Consider the following 21,071-nt stretch of genomic DNA (forward strand, 5'->3'; position numbering starts at 1 on the left):
CTTTTGACTTGCCTTATGCTTTACTTTTACACACTTTTGACTATTATACGCAATAACCTTTGCTAAACATTGACAATTCATCATGAAATGTATAATCAAAAGTCATAGCCACGTGGCTAGTTTTGTAAAGAAGAAGAAACTTCGTTCACTGTTTTTCTTTTCCTCATTAAGTTAAAGATTTAAATCTACTTCTTGGCTCGGAATTTGTTCAAGCTAGCAACTTCCTTCTTTATTCTGCTCCTCTCTTGTCTTTCCTTGGTTCCAAATTCAGTCTTATCATAATTCTTTTTCGATACGATCTTGATTCATGCAGTATTAGTTAGGAATCTCATAATTCATGTGTTTAATTACTCATAATTATCCTGCAAAAGACAGGTATATACCATACCATGTAATAATAATTCAATGAAGGAAAAGCAAAGGACAACCAAGTATTTCGTTTTTCTTTTTTTCTTTTTTTTCTTTTTTTAAAGGCAACCAAGTAATTAATTAAGTGCAAGGAACTTGCGAGTAAAATCAAATTAGAAAGTTTTGGCCAATGCCAAACGAGCAATAAAGTCAAACTACGCAATGCACATCATTAAAAGAGAACTTTTCAAGGTTACCTAAAACATTTATCATAATGGTGAATGTAGCAACAAATTTTTAGTTTTTCAAACATGACAAAATATTTTAAATTTGGTTTTCGTTTTTTTTTTTTCATTTCAAATTTTACCCCCCAAATTTCTGTATATATATATTTTATGCGTAGTTAAATGTATTATTGATAGGAGTTTATAAATTATAGATTATACTATTTTTGATCCACTAGAGTATGAATTCTAAATTTCTTCGAACTAGTAAGATCAAATTATTTAGGATTTAACATTTCTATATAATGCTATTATGGCAAGTAGAAGAAACTAATTCTCCAAACCTATGTAGAACCAGAAATTTCCCATTAGTAGACTGTCATTAATACCCCTTTTAGACCGGTGCGTAAGAGAGTCTACATCTTGACCGATTCGTCCGTTTTTCATTTCAAAACTCGGTTTCCGACTCCCACTTTTAGGCCCTTATTTCTCCGTCAACGTAGTTGAGGACTCCGATGACCCCTCAGTCACCGCCGTTAACAGTTTCCTCTCCGATTTGTCAACGCCGGCTGCCCATTTCAGAACGCCACCGCCCCACCAATAGATGGAGAGAGAGAATTATTTCTGTAACGTAAAAAACATATTACTTCATTCATAAGGTCATTTTCCTAGCCTCCCCACATGACATGACATCCCATTTTCCCTTCCTTCCGAATACAACAAAAAGAAAGAATGCTACATTAATATTTAATAATGCCAGCAAACAATGCAATATGAAATATGAATCGGTGGGATCAAAATTGGACCTTTATCGTCTCTCCTTTTATTAACCAAAAGAAAAAAGAATGTGTATTTATGTACACTGTATAATTTACGTAATGAACAAGGGGTCATTCATGTGAAGGTAAACTAGGCTAATTAAGAGGAAAAGCAAGACGAAAAGACGTTAGAGGATTAAGTTCCGATGTGGTGCAAAGAAAAATGGGGGCATTTTAAGGTGGTTGGTGGTGGTGGTGTTGCGGGGCTTTTTCTTGCGTTCTACTTGAGGGATTCTAATTGGCTGATGATGATGATAATGATGAAGATTGATTTCAAATGTTGATTCTTCGTCAGGAATAACAATGGCGGAATTGCATTCAAGATCAAGAGAGTACACCACATCGTCTCTGCTCCATCCCCCACTAAGTAAAATTTCACCTACTGATACTCTAAGTTTCTCCATTGTTGTCTCATTTTGTTCCAAGCTCCGATCATGGCGGTCCATCATCATCATATCTCTGACATCTTCTTCCCTCCACCCACCTTCTCGCAACTTCCAAAACACGTCCTCAAGGCATCCGTCCAACCCCATTTCAAATTCCCCTTCATTCCACCACCCTTCCGTTACCTCACGCGCTTTCGCTTTCTTTCTCGAAGCCACTTCCGTCCAGAATTCCACTGCTCGGGCCTCTGTCGCTGCCCAAGCTGGTGAATCGATCACCAAACAGTCCGGTTCAGCCTTACCCAGTTGAGAATATTCGTGGGCTTGAAAGAATCCAGCCAAGTCAAAGCTGGAAACACGAATCTCCCCACCGTCAAGGTGAAATACAGGGTTTCCGGCCATGTTCGGGGCGGAAGGGATGTACCAGTTTTTATAAATGGGGACAAGAACAGGGGCTCTGTCCAAGAATTGCTTGGCCAAAGCAACAGCGTCGTTTGAATCATCAGGTTGGGCCCCCCAAGATTGACACCAGAATTTTCTTTGAGAAATTTCCTTGAGGAGGCAGAATTTTGGGAGATTGATCAGAATGTGAAGCTGTTGAATGGAGGAGGACCGCCAGTTGGGGAAACCAGACCCAATTGGGAGACCCTCTTGGAGGATCGAACGGAGGTCCGGCGGGAAAGAGAATCGGAAGGTGGACTCAACGGATGTAAATTCAGGGTCGGAGAGGCCAGGGAGGACGGGAATTTGGAGGGATTTGAGATGGTCGATGACAGTTTTAGCATAGGCGGCGAAGGAGAAACAGGCTAGTTTTGGCCGAGGAGGCTTGACGGTGGCGGTGGCCATTAGAGGCTATAATAAAGAAAGTGGTAAATTATGTGTTAATGTAGAGATTTGGATATCCGGATTTGGAGGAGAGGCATGGAGTTTTGCCTAACAGATTAGACCAAGAAAAGCGTATGGATTTATAGGAATGGCAAGTTCTCATGAATTATGACTTATGAATTATGAGTCATAATTTGACTCTTCTCGATATACAAAACAAGTCTATACTATGATACGAATGGTAGGGCTTCGTTGGGGATTTTTTATTAAACAAAAAACAAAAAACAATTTAAAAAAAGGGTTTTTCTTTCTGACGTTTGATGATCTCAGGGTTCTCTTTCAACCTTTGGTTCTAACTTTTCAGTCCACACATTCTATTTCTCTGACTTGGCTTTAGGATTGTTAACCATGGGACTTTAGCAAACTAAGAAAGAGAAAGATTTCATATTTTCGTATTTTACGATATGGGTTTTGATAAAAATTCCATTTTTGAAAATGGGTAAAGATAAAAGCATGCCTTTTATTTTTCAAAAATGCGTAAAGATGAGATAAGTTCTCTTTCTACAATATGGGTATCTATTCAAAGTTCCCTTTTCTAAAAAGGAAACTCCTAAAAGGAAACTCCTTTCCAATTCCAATTAAAGCCCCTATTTGGGTTTGATGCCATCCAAATCAAACCACAGTTTTTTCTCCGGAGTGAATTCCAACAATGGGAGAGTAGGTAGTAAGGTAGGACCTAAATGTAGGGCTCGACATGACTTACGAACGACTTTTAGTGCAAGACAAATTAAGGGTTTGATTTCAATTGCGAAACATATCATCCACTATTAACTTAACTAAGGTTATGATTATTTTAAACCATAGGAGTTTCCTTCGATCAAGATTTTGATTAAATTATCCATCGTCATCTACTATGTAAAATGAATTTGTAAAGATTCTTCCGCCGTATCCGGATCACAAACACACTAGGTGTAGACAACTTTTTCCAGAATTTATGTACTAATGAAAATGACCCAATTATTTGATTCTATATTCACATGTAGTGCCAAAACTTCGTTGTAATGGTTTTTTCGCCCATCTGTCCAGGTTTTGAGGGATTGTACTTTCAGTCCATAATTCTCCATGCAATATTACTCATAACATTGCAACTTTTATGTGGTATATTGAATCTTGACATTAATTAAGAACAAAAAGGCAAGTTAACATAGACAAATTTTGAGTATGCAAGATTTTCTGGTATAAGTAATTTGGGTTAAAGTCGTACCATGTTAAGCAAGCTGAATCCATTCTGCCCTTGTACAAAATATTGGTCAAACCATCTCCATCAAGTGGCAGTAGCTTGCCAATTGGGGCAGAATTATCCACTATCTGGCTCATTTTAGTGTATTACCTAATATTGGAGGTAGAACAACATTTGATCATTTAGAGCTTACTTTCAACACCAGGAGGAACCATTTTGTGTTTCAATCTCTTCAGGTCCTGAGCTGAATTCATCTGCCATATCTTCGTTCCCCGTTTTGTGTACTACTGGAGGAGGAAATCCCAATTCGGCTGCTTCGTCCACGAGTTTAAAGTTCCACCCAGATATTCCTTGTCTGGTAACATTTCCATTGGTGTAGATTGTTGAGGAGGCTATTCTAAAGTCATTTCGTTCGGAGTCTTCAGAGATGATTCCTAAAGACCATATGAAATTTTCTTTATATGTATTAGTATAACCAACATCAGGATCGTTGAGGAACTCTTGGTATGCCAAGACAGGATTAAGCAAGTGACTTTTGAACTGTGATTACCTTCATAATTGGATTTCAATACTGATGGTGGCTTGAATTCAATTCCACATGATTGAATTTCAGAGCATTGTTCAAGAACTTGATTGTCTAAAGAGGCAGGCATCTTGAGAGTGTCATCATCAATCTCCACGATCCCATTGTTTTGATTGATGGTAGTTGAACTGTCTTCATTCTTGTCTTGCTTTGTAATGTCAAGGGAAGTAAAATATTTATGTTTATTATCATCCGCCTTATTCAAGCTATCTTTTCCAAGAAGAGTTTGTTTTGCATCTTCTACTTTTGTTCTCCCAACTGCTGGCTTTCTTACTCGTGTATGAGGCTGCAAAGGAGATTGTGAACCAACTGGGGCTGTACCTCGTTTCAACCTTCCTCGCTTCGTTGGTTGTCCCCTCAATGTAATGTCACCATTTCCAACTTCCACAGCAGGCTCATTAGTAGCTGAAGATCTTAAACATGAAATTTCAGCTTCAAGCTTACTCAAGCGGCCCTTGTAGACTGCTAATTCCCCTTGCAACTCTCCTATCATACTCCACAATTGTACATTTTCTGCAGACTGCATCAAAGAGCAGGAAAAACAGCATTACAATAACATCTCAAACACACATAAACTGAAGATGAATATTATGACAAACCTGAGCTTCCCAAAGTTTCTTATGCTTTTGAGAAAGCTTTTCAGGTGGTTTGATGACTCCTCTTAAAAGGGGTTGTCCAGAGGAAGATGTTGCACAACTAGGAATTGGCATTGGCCAAGATTGAGAAGATACAAAACCACATGAAGCTCTTGGATAATTGGACAATCCAGGAAACAGTATTGGTTGTGTTTGACCCCACCAAATTGAGCCATCCCTGGAACCTGTTAAAGTTCAGACTCAAATTTCAAAACTCAAACCGATCAATGTACATCACATTCAATTACAAACAAGGTTTGAAAAACACCCACTAATTGATCAAGCAATCCCCACAGAATTACTCTACCAAATAGTCCTGAAATTGAAACTCACCTGGAAAACCTGGATATGTCGGATATCCAACTGGGTAATAGAAATTAGGAGCTTGGGGTTGACATATCGGCGAGGCTCCAGCGCCAAACGCCGCCGGAGATTGCCAGCTACCTTCAGTTGCTCCAAAGGAAATACTCGGCTGTGGCTGTATCCAAAAGGGTTGTGAAGAAAGAACAAATTGCTGCGGCTGCGGAGGCTGGCTAAGCTGATGCTGAAGATTAGCCGGGCTTTGCGGCAGCTGATGTCGCTCATTCACGGCGGAAGGGGCAGTTGACGGTGAAGGCTTTTCTGCATGTTCAGGATAGTGAGCGCTTTGAAGAAGCGCAGTGTAATGCTGATTATGGGGAGACTCATTCTCTAATAATTGGCATCCAGATTTGGCGTTTTTTGCTGCATCTGTCCCATCGGATACACTCTTCTCATTCTTACTCTGTTAGAAACAGTAGTAGTTCTAATTAGCATCCATAATGCAATCTCTAAACACAAGAACAAATTAAACACAAAAGATCGAAAACAAAAAGCAAAACCCCACAAACTTTTACTGTCCCCATCGTCTTTCAATAGAGACACAACTGATGAAATCAATCAAAAGGGGAAGGAAGGAAGGAATGCAAAAACGAACCAAAAAGACAAAACCCATTACAGAAAAATAGTAAGAAACATACTGAAACTCCATTGGCTTGGTGTTCAAGATTAGGGGTAGAAGAAAACTTGGGCTGTTCTTCCTTTTCCATTGCATTGGAAAAGAAAACAGCAATTGGAAGCTCAGAATCCCAAAAAGTAAAGCAAACTCTTTAGCTTAGCTTTAAACTGAGCAAGCCTATAAGTTTCCTATAGGAATGTGTAATTCCATTACTTATGCGAAGGGCTGAAAAGGGAGAGTGAAGAAATTAAAGTTCGAGGCAAATATAGAAGAACGTGAAGGGAATATATCAAATAAATTTTTTCTTATTATTATTATTATTATTTGTTGAATCAGATTACTTTAAGATTAGATTAATATGAGTTCGATTCAGGATGGAAATGGAATGATAATTTTAAATTAAATCGAAAAAAGAAAAAGCAGAAAGGGAAAAGAATGGTATAGATAGATAGATAGATAGATAGGAGAAGAGGCAGGGGACGCATTGAATTGCTTAGCCGTTCCAAGTGATTGGCACCTGAAAAAGAAATGTCCGCATTTCTATGACGTGTCTTTTTTTGTCTCATATTCCACGAACTTTTAATATTTAAAATATCAAAGTACTTTTAATGCTTCATTTTTTTATTTCACTTTACTTTTTCTATACTTTCCATTTAAACCCTAAAATAATTTTGAAGAACATTACTGGCTTCGATCACAAAATAATTTTTTTAAGAAAAAGGTTGTCATGTCACATTTTGTGATTGAACGACAAAATCTACGTTATAGAATTTCATACCAATATTGAAACGATGTGTCATCTTACCATTTTAAGTCTCGTTTTTTTATTGAAATTTAAATGATTTCTATTTCAATCTAGTTTTGAAATTGTTACAAAATGATAATAACAAATTTTGAAAGGATATCGATACTTTTGAAACATATGAACAAATGTTGGAGTTTTTTTTTTATAATTCAACATATTTTTCAAATTTGTATACGGATTGTTCACACGAGGTTTTGGAAGAAACGTGTTTCGTGGAGTTATCCTCGATTGAATATGTACGCGTGATGTTCTTTTGGAGTTTTGGAAGGATTTTGTATTTTGGTGATCTAGTCTTTTTGCTATTGGGAGAGTTCTCAACTTTATAGAATAAAATTTTTGAGAACTTTATTAATAGAGTCATTTGGCGGGTCTTATAACTTGGGTTTGGTCGGTTCATAGATCAGTTCCTCCAGACTTAAACATGTGGATTTAGGTCTTATCTTACTAAACTAGGCCAATAAAATCCAATTAGACCAAATAATCAATCACTACCAAAACACTTTGACATTTATTTAAATATTTGGAATTTCGTGGAAGTCAAAAATTTCTCGTCGAAGGCTAATCCATATTTCAATGCTGATTTGACGAAGTTTTACCATTAGTACCTCCAATTTATATTTTTCATTCATCTTACAAAAGAAAATTAATAATAAATTAAACAAAATAATCTCTCTCCATTTAATTGTAAACAAGATATCTCCAGAGCTATCCCAAGTTAATATATTATAGTTTATTTAATTTTCTTTTCTTTATCTAATATCTAATATTTGTTTAAAAAAATCTATAGACTAGTTGAAAATTTATCAAAAATATCAAAATTTACAAAATAAAATGATCATGGACTTCTTATTTTATTTTATTCTTTTAAATAATATTGTTTACAGATTAGGACTGTAGAAAACATCTTTTGGGAATGGAAATCTGTTCGTAATTCCTATTATAAATTTTGAAATAGCAACATAAGATAGATTTGTGAATAATGGAATTGAACTCAAATAAGAAACATAATGAAAATAATGGCACGAAGAAAAGAATGGAATATTATTATGAAAACAGGCTACATCTATCGAAGTGGAAAACACGCTCTTTATTCATCATACAACACACCATTGAAGTAGAAAGGAGATACACACCATTAAAGCAAGCAATACGGTCACGATGAGCTGCATCACTCCAGAGGAGGACACATTAGCAAATATTATAGTCAACTGCTAAGTGAAGCACATGGCTATTACAACATATAGCAACAATAACACCGGAGATAACAGAAACTAAAGGGGAACTACTAATGTGGAAACATGTAAACTTCTTTCCAACCTAATAGTCTTCTCCTTCTTCGTCATCATCATCACCCGCCTCAGCACCGACCTCCTCGTAGTCCTTCTCCAACGCAGCAAGATCCTCCCTAGCCTCAGAGAACTCGCCTTCTTCCATACCCTCACCCACGTACCAATGCACAAAAGCCCTCTTTGCGTACATGAGATCAAATTTGTGGTCAATGCGGGAGAAGACCTCTGCGACACTTGTGGAGTTGGAGATCATGCATACAGCTCTTTGAACCTTGGCCAAATCCCCGCCTGGTACAACAGTAGGTGGCTGGTAATTGATACCACACTTGAATCCTGTTGGGCACCAGTCAACAAATTGGATGGTTCGTTTGGTTTTAATGGTAGCCACCGCTGCGTTGACATCCTTTGGAACCACATCTCCTCTGTACATCAAACAACAGGCCATGTATTTTCCATGGCGGGGGTCACACTTGGCCATCATGGATGAAGGCTCAAATGCACTGTTGGTGATCTCTGCAACAGAGAGTTGCTCATGGTACGCCTTCTCCGCTGATATCACAGGAGCGTATGATGAAAGCATGAAGTGAATCCTAGGGTATGGCACCAGATTTGTCTGGAACTCAGTAACATCCACGTTCAGTGCACCATCAAACCTCAGAGATGCAGTCAGAGATGATATCACCTGGGAATTTAACATTTGACTTTCATCATTTAGATATCAAAAAAAAAAAAAAGGGTTGGGAGACAAATGAATGAAATTCGTACCTGAGAAATCAAGCGGTTGAGGTTCTGGTAGGTGGGTCGATCAATGTCGAGGGAACGCCTACAGATATCATAAATGGCTTCGTTATCAAGTAGCACTGCAACATCGGTGTGCTCCAAAAGCGAATGGGTTGAAAGGACACTGTTATAAGGCTCAACTACAGATGTGGACACCTGCGGTGAAGGATAAACAGTAAATCCAAGCTTGGATTTCTTCCCGTAGTCCACTGAAAGACGTTCCAGCAGAAGGGATCCAAGACCAGAACCCGTTCCTCCACCCACAGCATTGAAAACGAGGAAACCTTGAAGACCAGTACAGTTGTCGGCAAGTTTTCTGATACGATCCAAGCAGAGATCAACAATCTCTTTACCAACTGTAATACAAAAGGAGAAACGTGTTAAAACAAAGAATTGTTAACAGGAACTAACTAAAGAAAGGAAGAGACGATTGAATTACTCGTATAATGGCCACGAGCAAAATTGTTAGCTGCATCTTCCTTGCCACTGATTAACTGTTCAGGATGGAAGAGTTGGCGGTATGTCCCTGTTCTGACTTCATCGATGACCGTTGGCTCAAGATCTACAAAAACAGCACGAGGTACATGCTTTCCAGCACCAGTCTCACTGAAGAAGGTGTTGAAGGCGTCGTCGCCCCCACCCACTGTCTTGTCACTAGGCATCTGTCCATCGGGCTGCAAAGAAATGTAAAATGCATTCAGATTTCAGTTGTAAAATTTCGCAAGGTGCATTGTAATTTATATTTCATGTCCAGGGATGCAAGAAGAATATACATATCAGATCAAGACTTTCACATCCATTCCACCAAGTCAAGTATTTCAGAATGATATTGTATGTATACCACATGGAAAATGCCAGTGGTCAAAAGTACAAGAAAACGTAACTCGTTAAAACAGAACCGTTACGTGAACTAATCCCATTAATTAAGCAAAAAAAAAAAAAAAAAAAAAAAAAAAAAAAAAAAAAAACATGCTAAACTAATTTCAACCACGAAGACCGAGCTATGTAAGACAAATGTTTCAACTTTCAAGTTCCCTTCATGTCGTGTGTGATCAAACAGAACCATTCCAGATCCCACATTACATTAATCCTAGAACTCCTTCCTCATTGGCAGGTCCGCTTATATAGAGTCCAAATGGTGTAAAAAAAGAAAGAAAAAAAATTAGGATAGAAATACTCATACCCAGAACATGAAATTGATTAAATCACACCTCAACCTAACTCATAAGAAAGGTCACAGTTTGGTTGAAACCATATACAAATGGCTAAAAACCGAAATATATTAGAACATCTTTAAAAAAAATCACGCAACCGAGGGTAAATATGCAAGGATCTGGACAGAAGTTCAAAGTGGGGCTCCATAGAAGTTAGTATCAGAATGAAATGTGGTCGATCTACTTAAAACGAAATCACATAGGTGTATTCTGAAGTAAAAAACGCTGTTACACTAATTAGGAGACAAAAGAACACCAGATCTGGGAAATGGCAAACGAGTCACACCACAAAACCCTAGATCTCAAACTTATAACGCCAGCCATTCCTAGACAACCATCCAAAGCAACAAACAACGAGTTGATCAAAGCGAAAACTTGAAAGTAGTAAAAAAAAAAAATTAAAAAAAAAAAAAAAAAAAGGAGGAAACCTGAATGCCATGCTCCAAGCAGTAAAGTTCCCAGCAGGCATTGCCGACCTGAATACCGGCCTGACCAATGTGAACGGAAATGCACTCTCTCATTGTGGAATCGAAATGGAGGAAGAAAAATGGGAAAGAAAGGAAACAGAAGGAGCGTTTATGAAGACGCTTCTCCTAAGGATCAGAAGTGGGCATTGCGGGGGATTGTAGTTGGGGGGTTTTATAGAATGAGAGACGATGAGTTAGATGCGGCGAGGGGGTTGAGGTACTCGTGCTACCGGCGAGTGGCACGTGGGAGTTACTCTCTCTACAAATTAACCCTATGACGTGGCATTATCGTTGGTGGGATTTAAAACGACAGTTCAAATTTCAAATCCATTTGAATCTTCGAGTTGGTGTTGTGCTTTGTAGGGTTACTCAAAAATAAATTTATTGTTCTTCTTCTTTTTTCTTTTGGTCTAATGGGTGAATTATTTTGTTATCCAGTTTAATATATTTGTAATTTTTTTAAAAATATTATTATACAATTAATCATTATCTTCAAAATTGATGTTAATTATAATTATCCTAAAATGTTCCTTTAAACATTATTATTGCTCACATTTAAATCCATCTTTTTGTTATACCAGAAAGGAAAAATGGTGATCCTCCTCAAACATTTTTTTTTTAAATAATCAAATCACAAATTTAGTTTTAGTTTTAAAATCTTCTTTCTACAGTGGTGAGAAAAAAGTATTTTTATTTAAATCATTTTGATAAAAATTACTTAAAAATACTTTTAAGTGGCTTTTTTTTTTCAATTAAACACTTGCATACACACCCTTGAATTAAACTAGGTTGCATTAAGCTAATTTAAAGTATTGTGGTGAAATTGAATTTTTAAAATTACATAGAGCAATTTGAATCTACTTTCAAAGTTATTATGAACTAAATTCAAAACTAAAATAGTTATTCAACCAACCTATATTTTATATTTTGTATTTAGTACCTAAATTGTATGTAATAGATTCAAGTTATATTATATGTTTAACAGAATCAACATGTGAGACCAAATTCGTAATTTTATAAAGCAAAGTGAAAAAGAAAACTTGTGGCAGAGGAAAATAAAATTAAAAAAAAAAAAGCAAACTAGAAAATGTTATCAATGTGTGAGAGAATATATGTTTTCTTGTGCAACAATTTTAGAGTTTAAAAAATCAAATTGTAAGTCAAGTGAATTAGCCTTAGTATAAGATTGGGCAAAGAGAATATATACTATTTGTGTGTATATTGCAAAGGCCTAGAAATGATAAACATGTGAGGGGACAATATTTAGAAGCCGGAATGAAAGAAAATGAAGACAGTGTTGTCACTTTTTGGTTAAGTTATTTCAAGTTTTGATGGTGTAGTTCCAAGGGTCACCTGCATAAGTAAAACTTAAAGTAAAAAGTAATAGAATATCTAGTACAACAATAAAATAATTGTTTATAAGACACATTTATAGTAAAATACTAAAAGACTCGGGTCCAATCACTATTTTGAACACTTCTTTTCAAATTTTTCAAACTAAAACTAATCGCTAATAGACTTACTTTTTTTTTTTCTCATGTTGAAAGTTATCGTTGATAGTTGCTATGAATTATGACTTTCAATTTTAAAAAACCATAAGAAACAATCATAATTATGATAAATTGAAGGTTATCATTGATAATAACTATTATCACTAATAGATGTTATCGGTGACAATTTCAATTTGAGAAACGTACTATCAATTATTGTAATTGACAGCAATTATCACTTAATTGATAATTGATGACGGTAGCTAAAGGACAAACTTGATCTTTTAAAACTTTTCACCATTTGACTAGTCAACTATTATTATTTTTACAAATATTTTTATTGTTGTGCTATATAATTTAGTTTGTTTCGGAGAGCATGTTAGGTTATAATTTTCAAGTAAGAAAATATCCCATATAAAAATACTTTTGCAATTTGTAAAGTATTGCTGGTAAAGGTTACATTTTTTTTTTTTTTGAAAAATAAAACTAAAAACACTCTTTTTATCTCCCAGACAAAATCAATTAGAAACTAATGGTAAAGACTAAAATTTAAATTTTATTAAAAGTAAGGAAATTCAAATTAAATAAAAAAAAGACATTAAATAAAATATAACAGAATTTAACATATAACCAATATGATAGTAATTTATATCGTATCTATCTTACAAAAATACATAGTTCATATATATATATATATATATATATATATATATATATATATATATATATATATTTTACTCTGTAATAAATAACATATCAGTTGTATGAGATATGTATATTTTTCTATGGTGTCCAATGTAACTAAACAGGAAAAAGAGAAAGGAAGATCATGCGAACCCTTAAAGTTGACATGAATATGATAGATGGTTGTACTGAATGAGTGTTTGATAATGAAAATCGTAAGAAAAATATAAAATTTGATAAAATGAATAAAGAAACGTACTTTGTTTGAGTCGCATACTTAAATCTACATGTTCAAAACTAATTAAGTTTATGTATTAAACTATTAGGTTACTTTGTTAAGATTATGTATTAAACTATAATATAATATAATATAATATAATATAATATAATATATATATATATATATATATATATATATATATATATATAATGATTATATTATAGGTACTACAAATATAAAGTTATATTTTTAATTACGTAGTATTTTATAATTTTAAAATGACTCATTTATTGATGGACCTTAACAATCAAATAGCTAGAACCAAATTGAATTTAATTTATTGAAGTCCTACTATATATAAGCACACTAAATTTAAAAGAATAACGTCACATATCGAAACACAAAGATGAGCCGTCTTTATCAATAGCCTCTATGTTTTGTCACCAAATTATTCAAATTAAAATTAAAATTTATCTCTTCATTGCTTACTTTAATTAATCAACTGAAAATTAACCTATAAATATCAAAATAGACATTAATTAGCGCAAAAGATGAAAAGAAGAAGGGTGAAATACTATACAAATTAAACCAATTAAAACCTAAACTCAAAACACAAAATAAAAAATTAATAATAAAACAAAGAAAAGGTAGATTATATTTAAAAACTACATGATAGATGTTTATTAACTAAGTTTATCAACATTCACAGGTGCATTTAACTATTAATTAACAAGAAACCATGTCCATTTCCTAATTAAGTTCAACACATTTCTTTACACGTGTAAAACTATGGCCATTTCTTATAAACGTTATAACCCAAACAAGGAAAAAAAAAATGAAATTAACAAAGGCAGTTTAATTTAATTATAATCATCCTTTCCCATATAAACGAATTTTGGAAATGGAAATTACTCTTTCGTGTGTATTATTTTCTCTTGGAAGAGAGGCTGTATTAAAAGCAAACGATTTAACTAAAAACATCATTATTACTAATATTATATGTTTAGCCTTAAATTCATAAAAATCCTAAAGCATGTGACATCCACTATGATATCTTGGATATGGTGGTTGAGAAATCACATATACATAAATTTAATTTAAAAGTTTTGTTTTCTTATTTCAATATGACTCTTGATTTCGTTAAATGTTAGACTAGACTTAAATATGAAAGGTACGTTTAACAAATAAAAAAATTTGAGATTTGAATCTTTGTTGTTTAGAGAATGAATCTTATTGTCAATTAGGATATATAAAGCAAATCGTGAATTCTTCATTTTTAGTCTAATACTATTTTAAAATTTAAGCACAAGCTTTGTAATTAATTATTTAAAGTTTTTAAAGGGTGTTTTTAAATTTTTAATTTGTTGAGAAATAAGTAATATAAAGAAGGAAAGCAGAATATTCGACATAAACAAAAATGTGGTTTAGAAAACATTAGAGCCTCAAACTTTGGATGCAAATTAAAATTTGGTTCCTTTTCTCTGACAATCCAATGCTCTTTGTTCCAATTTATTCATTTCATCCTTCAAAAAGAAAAAGCCTTACAGCTTAGCAAAATACCAAAAAAGAGAACTATATACTCAGAATTGAAACTTAATTACTTATGTGTTTTTTTTTTCTTTCTTGCTTGGATCATAATCCACGCAAACAAAAGAATTTGTCTTGTGGGTATTGATCCTAATTTAAAAAATAATAATAAAAAAAAACCAATTATTCATATTCCAAAAAAGAAAAAAGGAAAAAAAGAAAAATTTTCCCTTTCTCCTCTCTCTACGCTATCATCTAATATCTAATTCCCAACAACATTTCATCAATATGCGATATAAATATATATGAATTATATAATCCAACAATTAATTAAAGTTCGAAGAAATTAAATTACCAAATTAGAAGAAGAAGAAGAAGAAGAAGAAAAACTCATACAGATTCTTCTAAGATCATCAGCAAGAATGGCTTGAATCTTTGAATCAAGAACTTTTTTTGTTGTTGTTGTTGTTGTAGTAGTAGTAGCTTCCATTTGTACTGCCTGGCTTGGCCCTGTCTGCCAAAAATTTTGCTCTAATTCCACAAGAAAGATCTCAAGGTTTCACATTTGCACTCTTGTAATTTCTTCGACCCTCTTTCGATTTTTACAAAAGTGGGCTCTATATCTAAATTTTGAAACCAAATGATATCATTCAAACAAGATGGGAGGGAGATTAAGACCAGACAAACTCATATATACAACAACAACAATAATAATAGAGATGTTTTTTTTTTTGTTTGAGTGATGAACCAACCTGATTATATTGATCTCCATCCATCTACAGAACAAAAGAAAAGAACAGAAAAGAAAAGAAAACTTTGATTTATATAGACAAAAGAAAAGGCATGGAGGTCGATGTGGCTGGTGAAGGGCCCTTTTCACATTTCTCTTCTGTTCTTCAAACGCGTTTTTATCGATTAAATCAAAATGGGTTTTTTTCTTTCTTCCTTTTCTTTTTATAAAACATATAGATGGGGAGATCATCATTTTCATGGATTTCACATGCAATTTATAGGCCAAATTCGAGCGAGTTTGGGGAAAGGAAAAAAAAAAAAAGCATCGTTTTTTGGGGTTTCGTTTAATTCCAAATAAGCCAGCTCAAATGCAGACTCGAAATTCAATAACAATATTAAATAAAAACAAATAAACTAGATTTTTTTAATGTAGAAAAAATAAAAAAGAAATGGTTTTTGTTTTTACATGTGACAAAAAGTAAACGTGTGTAGAAATTATTGTGTAATAAAAGATTAAAGAAGGAAGATAGCTTGAGTGTTACGATGATTTGAGAATTGGAATGTCGTTTTGTTTTGTTTTTGTTTTTGTTTTCTTTAATTATTTGGAATGGTCGGATAAAGATGTTGAATTAATTTAATTTTATTTGGATTTGGATTCACATACTGTGGAGATGAACAGATTAGAGAAGATCTAAGTTGGGATTTATTTTGATTTCAAAAATAATAAAAGGGGAGATTTAATTAATAATGGATTAAAAGGATTTTGATTTGATTATATTATAGTGAGAATGGGTTGTGGAGTGTTTTGTTTGACAAGTGTGTTTAGGGGTGAAATGGGAAATTAGGTTTATTCTTAGGAAGTCACGACTGAACTCCAAGATTCTAAGAAAATAACCCTTCTAGAAACACTCAACCATCTTAAATGGGGACACCGACAGAATTTTTCTTATTGCTTTTTTTAATATTGGTTTCTTATAGTTCGTAATTAATCAATTAATTAACCATTTTCATTGCTTTATTATATAGGTATACCAAACATGGGTGGAGTGGAGAGAAGTTAAAAGGCAAGTAGCCTCCTTCTTAAGTATGTTAAAAAGGTTGCCTAATCCAATTTACCTTAACATATCCACTTAAATGCATCTTAGTAGATTGATGATTTAGCATGACTTTAGAGTTTTAAGAAAATTATTGAACTAATCATTTCTATCAATCATCAATTCTAATGATTTGAATTTAAATTTCACATATGTTATATTCTTTTAAATTCATCATATAAATTTCTTTATCAATTATATGTTGGTTTTGTGATTTAGTATGTAAATTATTTGGAGCTTGTACGAAAATGTTATTAGAGTTATGAAAGTAATGAAAAAAAAAAGGATTAGAAAGTTAGAGATGTATTAATTAGATAACAAAAAATTAAATAAGAGATAAATATTAAAAGTTTGAGAGAAATTTGAAAATTAAATACGCGAAAGCATTTTGGTTAGAGAGTGAGATTTTATCAAATATATTAGGAAACATTTGGTTAGGGATATAAGTAAAGAGTTGAGTCGGTAATAATTATAAGAGAATAATTGAAAGAGTCGATACGAATAACAAAATGAGAAATGTAAATGTTTTAGTGAAAAATGTGAGTTGATACGAATAACCAAACAATAAAAAGTGAGTTGGCTTTTTTATCCACCCAACTAACTCTTTCAAATTACCTAAGTTGCAAACACCTCCTAATGTTATAAAGTCTAGTGTGGGTTTTTAGTAAAAAAAGTGGGGTAGCATGAGAATCCAAACACTCACTTTGAAGGATACTCTTATTAAAATGTGTGTTAAGAGAGGTAGAATACAGATGGATCCTTTTGAAAAATCGTGAAATATACAAGTTATATAAAATTGTTATAAATAACAATTGAAAACAAAGAAGGTACTCCAAGATTAAAACATTAAATATAAAAGGAACGGGATGAAAAATACAAGTTATATACTGTGCTTTCATTGTCTTTTAGTTTAATATTTAATAGGTTTCAAATATTAAAATCTCGTTGGTAATTTTTTTGTTTTTTTAAAAATTGTCTAGTTTTTGATGATGTGTAATGGTTCGCATCATTTTTAAGTACAATAATTAGATTTTTTTTTTAATTTAAACAGAATACAATTTTTTTAAAGTTAATTTTTTTTAGGCGGAAGTAATGTCTATAAGCTTAATTTTAAAAAATAAAATGATTAGTGAATAGATTTTGTAATATATGAAGTTAGGTCCAAATAAATATGGAATACGTCTAAGAGGGATCCCATGGATGAAAACATAGGTGTAAACTTAAATCTCATCTATATTAAAAAGCATTTCGCACTAATTTACTCAATAGTCATATTTTTTAGAAAATAAAATTGAAAATTGAAAATTGAAAATTGAAAATTGAAAAACTCGCTTATATGGGCTTATAGATCTAGCCCGGCCCAAAAGAAATATATCATTGTCCAGCCCGCCCGTGGGGTCCAACAAGTGGTATTTTGACACGTATAAACAGTTTGGGTAAGATAAGATTGGCCACGAGATGGTCTTTCTTTCTCATCACAGTTCCCAACCATTTGTTTATTGTATTATTATCATATAATTTGACCCGCCAAGCATTTTCCTCTTCCCAACGCCAACTTCCCAAAGTTTTCTGATCTTGGAGCGGTGCCTTTGTTTTCTGTTCGTGCTACTAACCATGCAGCCGATTCCTGATGTTAACCAGCGCATTGCTCGAATCTCTGCTCATCTTCATCCTCCCAAGTATCAGGTTCTCATTCTCTTTGCTTTTTAATTTCTCTTCATCTTGGCTTATTTTGTCAAGATCACTGTGAAATTCGACGCATTGGTCTGTAACCCATTAACCCATATGGGGACATGGGGATTTAGTTATGGATCAAGGGTTCTTACGTGTTCCCTTCTTTTTGTTTTGATTTTGGTTGTTTTGGAATAGATGGAGGAGAGTTCAGTTTTGAGGAGGGCGAATTGCCGGGCCAAAGGCGGAGCTCCTGGGTTCAGAGTCGCAATACTTGGGGCTGCCGGTGGCATTGGACAGCCACTTGCGATGTTGATGAAGATGAATCCTCTGGTTTCTGTCCTACATCTATATGATGTAGTCAATGCCCCTGGCGTCACTGCTGATATTAGCCACATGGACACGGGTGCTGTGGTGAGTTTATTATCTATGTTCTATTGGGTTTGGGTTTCGTGCAATTTGAAATTAGAACGTATTATGTTATATGGGTTTTGAGTGATTTAAGATCCTGTGAGGGAACTTTCGTGTATTTGCGTTTGAATTGGGGAGTTTGTTTTTATGATTCGTTTTACTCGAGTGGCTATGCAAGTTTGAGTTCTTACAGCGAAGTGGATGGGATATTGAAAAAATTTCTGAAAATTCAGGTGCGTGGATTCTTGGGGCAGCAGCAGCTAGAGGCTGCGCTTACTGGCATGGATCTTGTTATAATCCCTGCAGGCGTTCCTCGGAAACCAGGAATGACAAGGGATGATCTATTCAAAATAAACGCAGGAATTGTCAAGACTCTTTGTGAAGGGATTGCAAAGTGTTGTCCTAGAGCCATTGTCAACCTGATCAGTAATCCTGTGAACTCCACCGTGCCCATTGCAGCTGAAGTTTTCAAGAAAGCTGGAACTTATGATCCAAAGCGACTTCTGGGAGTTACAATGCTTGACGTCGTCAGAGCCAATACCTTTGTGGTATGCTATAGTCCACTATTCTCTCTCTTTTTATTTGAATGAAGGTCCTGCTAGATAAGCCTGATACCTAAAATGAATGGTAACGTGGCATCCTTTTCACTTAAATAACTGTACAATTAGAATTTTGATGTGACCACTTTTGAGTTTCTTGTGGTTACTTTAGAAAAATGTACTCCCCAGTATTGTGATGGTTTTCTTTCTTGAGTTACTTATGTCATGACTTCATGTTATCTTGTCTTTATCAGGCAGAAGTATTGGGTCTTGACCCTCGGGATGTTGATGTTCCAGTTGTTGGCGGTCATGCTGGTGTAACCATTTTACCCCTTCTTTCTCAGGTTTGTGCGTGTTTCTGATTTGATTGAATTACATGATGTCTTGATTTGCATACCAAGTTTTTATTTTGTTGTTTGTGGCTTGTATAGGTCAAGCCTCCAAGTTCTTTCACACAAGAAGAGATTAATTACCTGACCGATAGGATTCAAAATGGTGGAACAGAAGTTGTTGAGGTAAAAAATTCATTTGTTTGTTGGACTCGATATCTCTATAACTATGCATTTTAATGAACAGCTCTAATAGCAAAAGCTTGCTGGTTTGGTAGATACCAGTGGTCCAATAAATGCCGAAATACCAGTGTCTATGCTTGCTTGTGTTCTTGAACACATTAATTGGCGATAAATGACATTATAATGGTGTGGATTCATACTGGACGAAGAATAATGAACTGAGTATATTAATTTAGAAGAAGCGTGTAATTCATGTAGAATCAGACTTGTCTTCGTCCTTGTTTAGTTGTTTAGATGTTGCTATATAAAGGTCATATAAGCAGTTTTCATCACCTCCTCAAGTTATTTTGCTCTTTTTGTTTTCTGAAGTTTTATTGGCGTAACATGTGATGGAGGCAGAACCATTATTTATCTTCTGTTAAAATCTAATATGTAGACTGTTGCATGGGGCGCAAATTAGGCTGACCTGCAAATTGGGCCATACTAGTTTGCAAGTGCTCAACATCTATAGAGAGTTTTACACTTGTTGAATCCATTCTGCTGCATTATCATCAACATTATCACAATAACGTATTATACTAACCTGCAACTCTTTGCAGGCCAAAGCAGGAGCTGGTTCAGCAACTCTCTCAATGGTTAGTTTATTTTCACCCCTTGCCATCACTATCACAATAGCTTATTATATTGTTTGGTTACCATAAATCTAAAAAATAGAAAGAACTTGACTAATGCATGTCAGAAATGCACAGGCATATGCTGCCGTTAAGTTTGCAGATGCATGCCTCAGGGGCTTAAGAGGAGATGCTGGTGTTGTTGAGTGCGCGTTCGTGTCTTCTCAGGTAGGTATCTTTTATCCAAGTTATTGTCTTTTTCCCTTTCAGCAATTAGAATAATGTTCATCTTATATTTTTGTCTTGTACAGGTGACTGAACTTCCATTCTTTGCAACAAAAGTACGACTTGGCCGCAATGGTATAGATGAAGTATACTCCCTTGGCCCGCTAAATGAATACGAGAGGTATGCAATTGCCAGTTCTGAAAATTTAATATAAGAATCAAATATGAATACTCATTTAAACTAGTGATGAGCTTAATGTGAACTTGTTGAGCAACAAACACAGTGTCGCAGACTCGCATGAGATTTAATCTGATTGTGAAACATTGATTGTGAAAGAGTTGGGATATTTGATTGACAGGATTGGATTGGAGAAAGCAAAGAAAGAGTTGGCAGGAAGCATTGAGAAAGGAGTTTCCTTCATCAGAGGCTGAAGAGAGGCCAATTACCATTAGCTTTAATAGAAACATTCCGTCTCTTATAGATTACTCGTGCCACATGTTCTCCGAGAGATTGATGTTGAAACCACACCACTTATTTTTATACTAATAAAACTATATCGCCATCATGTCGATATTTAATTCACAACCAAAGGGTTGGATTAGTCATTAGAGTATCTTTTTTGTGATTGACGATTTTTTAAATAAGCTATAGTGTTTATAAACGGGCACTGGTTGACAGTTGTGGTAATGAATAGATATCAACAATCGATTGGGACAAGGGAAGAGGTGTTACGTTTAGAAGGAAAAAGAATATTTAGAATTAATATT

The 21,071-nt window shown here is 34.3% G+C and overlaps 4 protein-coding genes and 1 long non-coding RNA gene across 7 annotated transcripts; 1 reads left to right on the top strand and 4 right to left on the bottom strand.

Annotated features, from left to right (window-relative positions):
• Positions 1-766: 766 nt before the first annotated feature.
• LOC103484887 (uncharacterized) lies at positions 767-6,345 on the bottom strand. Of its 2 annotated transcripts, XR_007823125.1 has the most exons (6): positions 6,055-6,345; positions 5,390-5,819; positions 5,021-5,241; positions 4,389-4,941; positions 3,863-4,272; positions 767-1,196 (listed from the first exon to the last, which is right to left on the bottom strand). XR_007823125.1 is itself a non-coding variant. In XM_051088803.1 (5 exons), the coding sequence occupies exons 1-5, from the start codon at positions 6,121-6,123 to the stop codon at positions 4,034-4,036; spliced, it is 1,512 nt and encodes a 503-aa protein (XP_050944760.1). In that variant the 5' UTR covers positions 6,124-6,345; the 3' UTR covers positions 3,812-4,033. The 2 variants fall into 2 exon arrangements, 1 of the variants encoding a protein (XP_050944760.1); XM_051088803.1 differs by lacking the exon at positions 767-1,196 and having other exon boundaries at positions 3,812-4,272.
• LOC103485339 (uncharacterized) lies at positions 1,362-3,040 on the bottom strand. The gene has a single exon (XM_008442890.3). It carries the CDS (start codon positions 2,617-2,619, stop codon positions 1,519-1,521), a length of 1,101 nt encoding a protein of 366 aa, XP_008441112.2. The 5' UTR covers positions 2,620-3,040; the 3' UTR covers positions 1,362-1,518.
• A 1,560-nt stretch (positions 6,346-7,905) lies between the features above and the next one.
• On the bottom strand, positions 7,906-10,904 carry LOC103484890 (tubulin alpha chain-like). Its single transcript, XM_008442237.3, has 4 exons — positions 10,549-10,904; positions 9,346-9,580; positions 8,892-9,262; positions 7,906-8,808 (listed from the first exon to the last, which is right to left on the bottom strand). Exons 1-4 carry the CDS (start codon positions 10,639-10,641, stop codon positions 8,155-8,157), a joined length of 1,353 nt encoding a protein of 450 aa, XP_008440459.1. The 5' UTR covers positions 10,642-10,904; the 3' UTR covers positions 7,906-8,154.
• A 3,882-nt stretch (positions 10,905-14,786) lies between these two features.
• LOC103484891 (uncharacterized) lies at positions 14,787-15,589 on the bottom strand. The gene is made up of 2 exons (XR_536792.3): positions 15,261-15,589; positions 14,787-15,131 (listed from the first exon to the last, which is right to left on the bottom strand). It is a non-coding gene; the product is annotated as an uncharacterized LOC103484891 (long non-coding RNA).
• A 2,193-nt stretch (positions 15,590-17,782) lies between these two features.
• On the top strand, positions 17,783-20,894 carry LOC103484892 (malate dehydrogenase, glyoxysomal). Of its 2 annotated transcripts, none has more exons than XM_008442240.3 (9): positions 17,783-18,020; positions 18,204-18,419; positions 18,650-18,964; positions 19,210-19,299; positions 19,387-19,470; positions 20,067-20,102; positions 20,217-20,306; positions 20,390-20,484; positions 20,663-20,894. In XM_008442240.3, the coding sequence occupies exons 1-9, from the start codon at positions 17,949-17,951 to the stop codon at positions 20,733-20,735; spliced, it is 1,071 nt and encodes a 356-aa protein (XP_008440462.1). In that variant the 5' UTR covers positions 17,783-17,948; the 3' UTR covers positions 20,736-20,894. The 2 variants fall into 2 exon arrangements, with proteins under 2 accessions (XP_008440462.1, XP_050944761.1); XM_051088804.1 differs by having other exon boundaries at positions 17,806-18,020; positions 18,650-18,961.
• Positions 20,895-21,071: the final 177 nt, after the last annotated feature.

This window comes from Cucumis melo, chromosome 8, assembly GCF_025177605.1.
Source record: "Cucumis melo cultivar AY chromosome 8, USDA_Cmelo_AY_1.0, whole genome shotgun sequence".
Lineage (NCBI taxonomy): Eukaryota > Viridiplantae > Streptophyta > Magnoliopsida > Cucurbitales > Cucurbitaceae > Cucumis > Cucumis melo.

What these genes read in the sequence shown, in the direction of transcription:
- LOC103485339 (XM_008442890.3), bottom strand. Translation starts at nt 2,619, where the DNA reads ATGGCCACCGCCACCGTCAAGCCTCCTCGGCCAAAACTAGCCTGTTTC.
- LOC103484890 (XM_008442237.3), bottom strand. Translation starts at nt 10,641, where the DNA reads ATGAGAGAGTGCATTTCCGTTCACATTGGTCAGGCCGGTATTCAGGTC. An exon ending in GCTTGGAGCATGGCATTCAG is followed by an intron (nt 9,581 to 10,548) that starts GTTTCCTCCTTT and finishes ATTTCTTTGCAG; the next exon opens with CCCGATGGACAGATGCCTAG. An exon ending in TGCTCGTGGCCATTATACGA is followed by an intron (nt 9,263 to 9,345) that starts GTAATTCAATCG and finishes TTTGTATTACAG; the next exon opens with TTGGTAAAGAGATTGTTGAT.
- LOC103484887 (XM_051088803.1), bottom strand. Translation starts at nt 6,123, where the DNA reads ATGGAAAAGGAAGAACAGCCCAAGTTTTCTTCTACCCCTAATCTTGAA. An exon ending in ACCAAGCCAATGGAGTTTCA is followed by an intron (nt 5,820 to 6,054) that starts GTATGTTTCTTA and finishes TGTTTCTAACAG; the next exon opens with AGTAAGAATGAGAAGAGTGT. An exon ending in AGAAACTTTGGGAAGCTCAG is followed by an intron (nt 4,942 to 5,020) that starts GTTTGTCATAAT and finishes TCTTTGATGCAG; the next exon opens with TCTGCAGAAAATGTACAATT.
- LOC103484892 (XM_008442240.3), top strand. Translation starts at nt 17,949, where the DNA reads ATGCAGCCGATTCCTGATGTTAACCAGCGCATTGCTCGAATCTCTGCT. An exon ending in TTCATCCTCCCAAGTATCAG is followed by an intron (nt 18,021 to 18,203) that starts GTTCTCATTCTC and finishes GTTTTGGAATAG; the next exon opens with ATGGAGGAGAGTTCAGTTTT. An exon ending in GTTCAGCAACTCTCTCAATG is followed by an intron (nt 20,103 to 20,216) that starts GTTAGTTTATTT and finishes AGAAATGCACAG; the next exon opens with GCATATGCTGCCGTTAAGTT.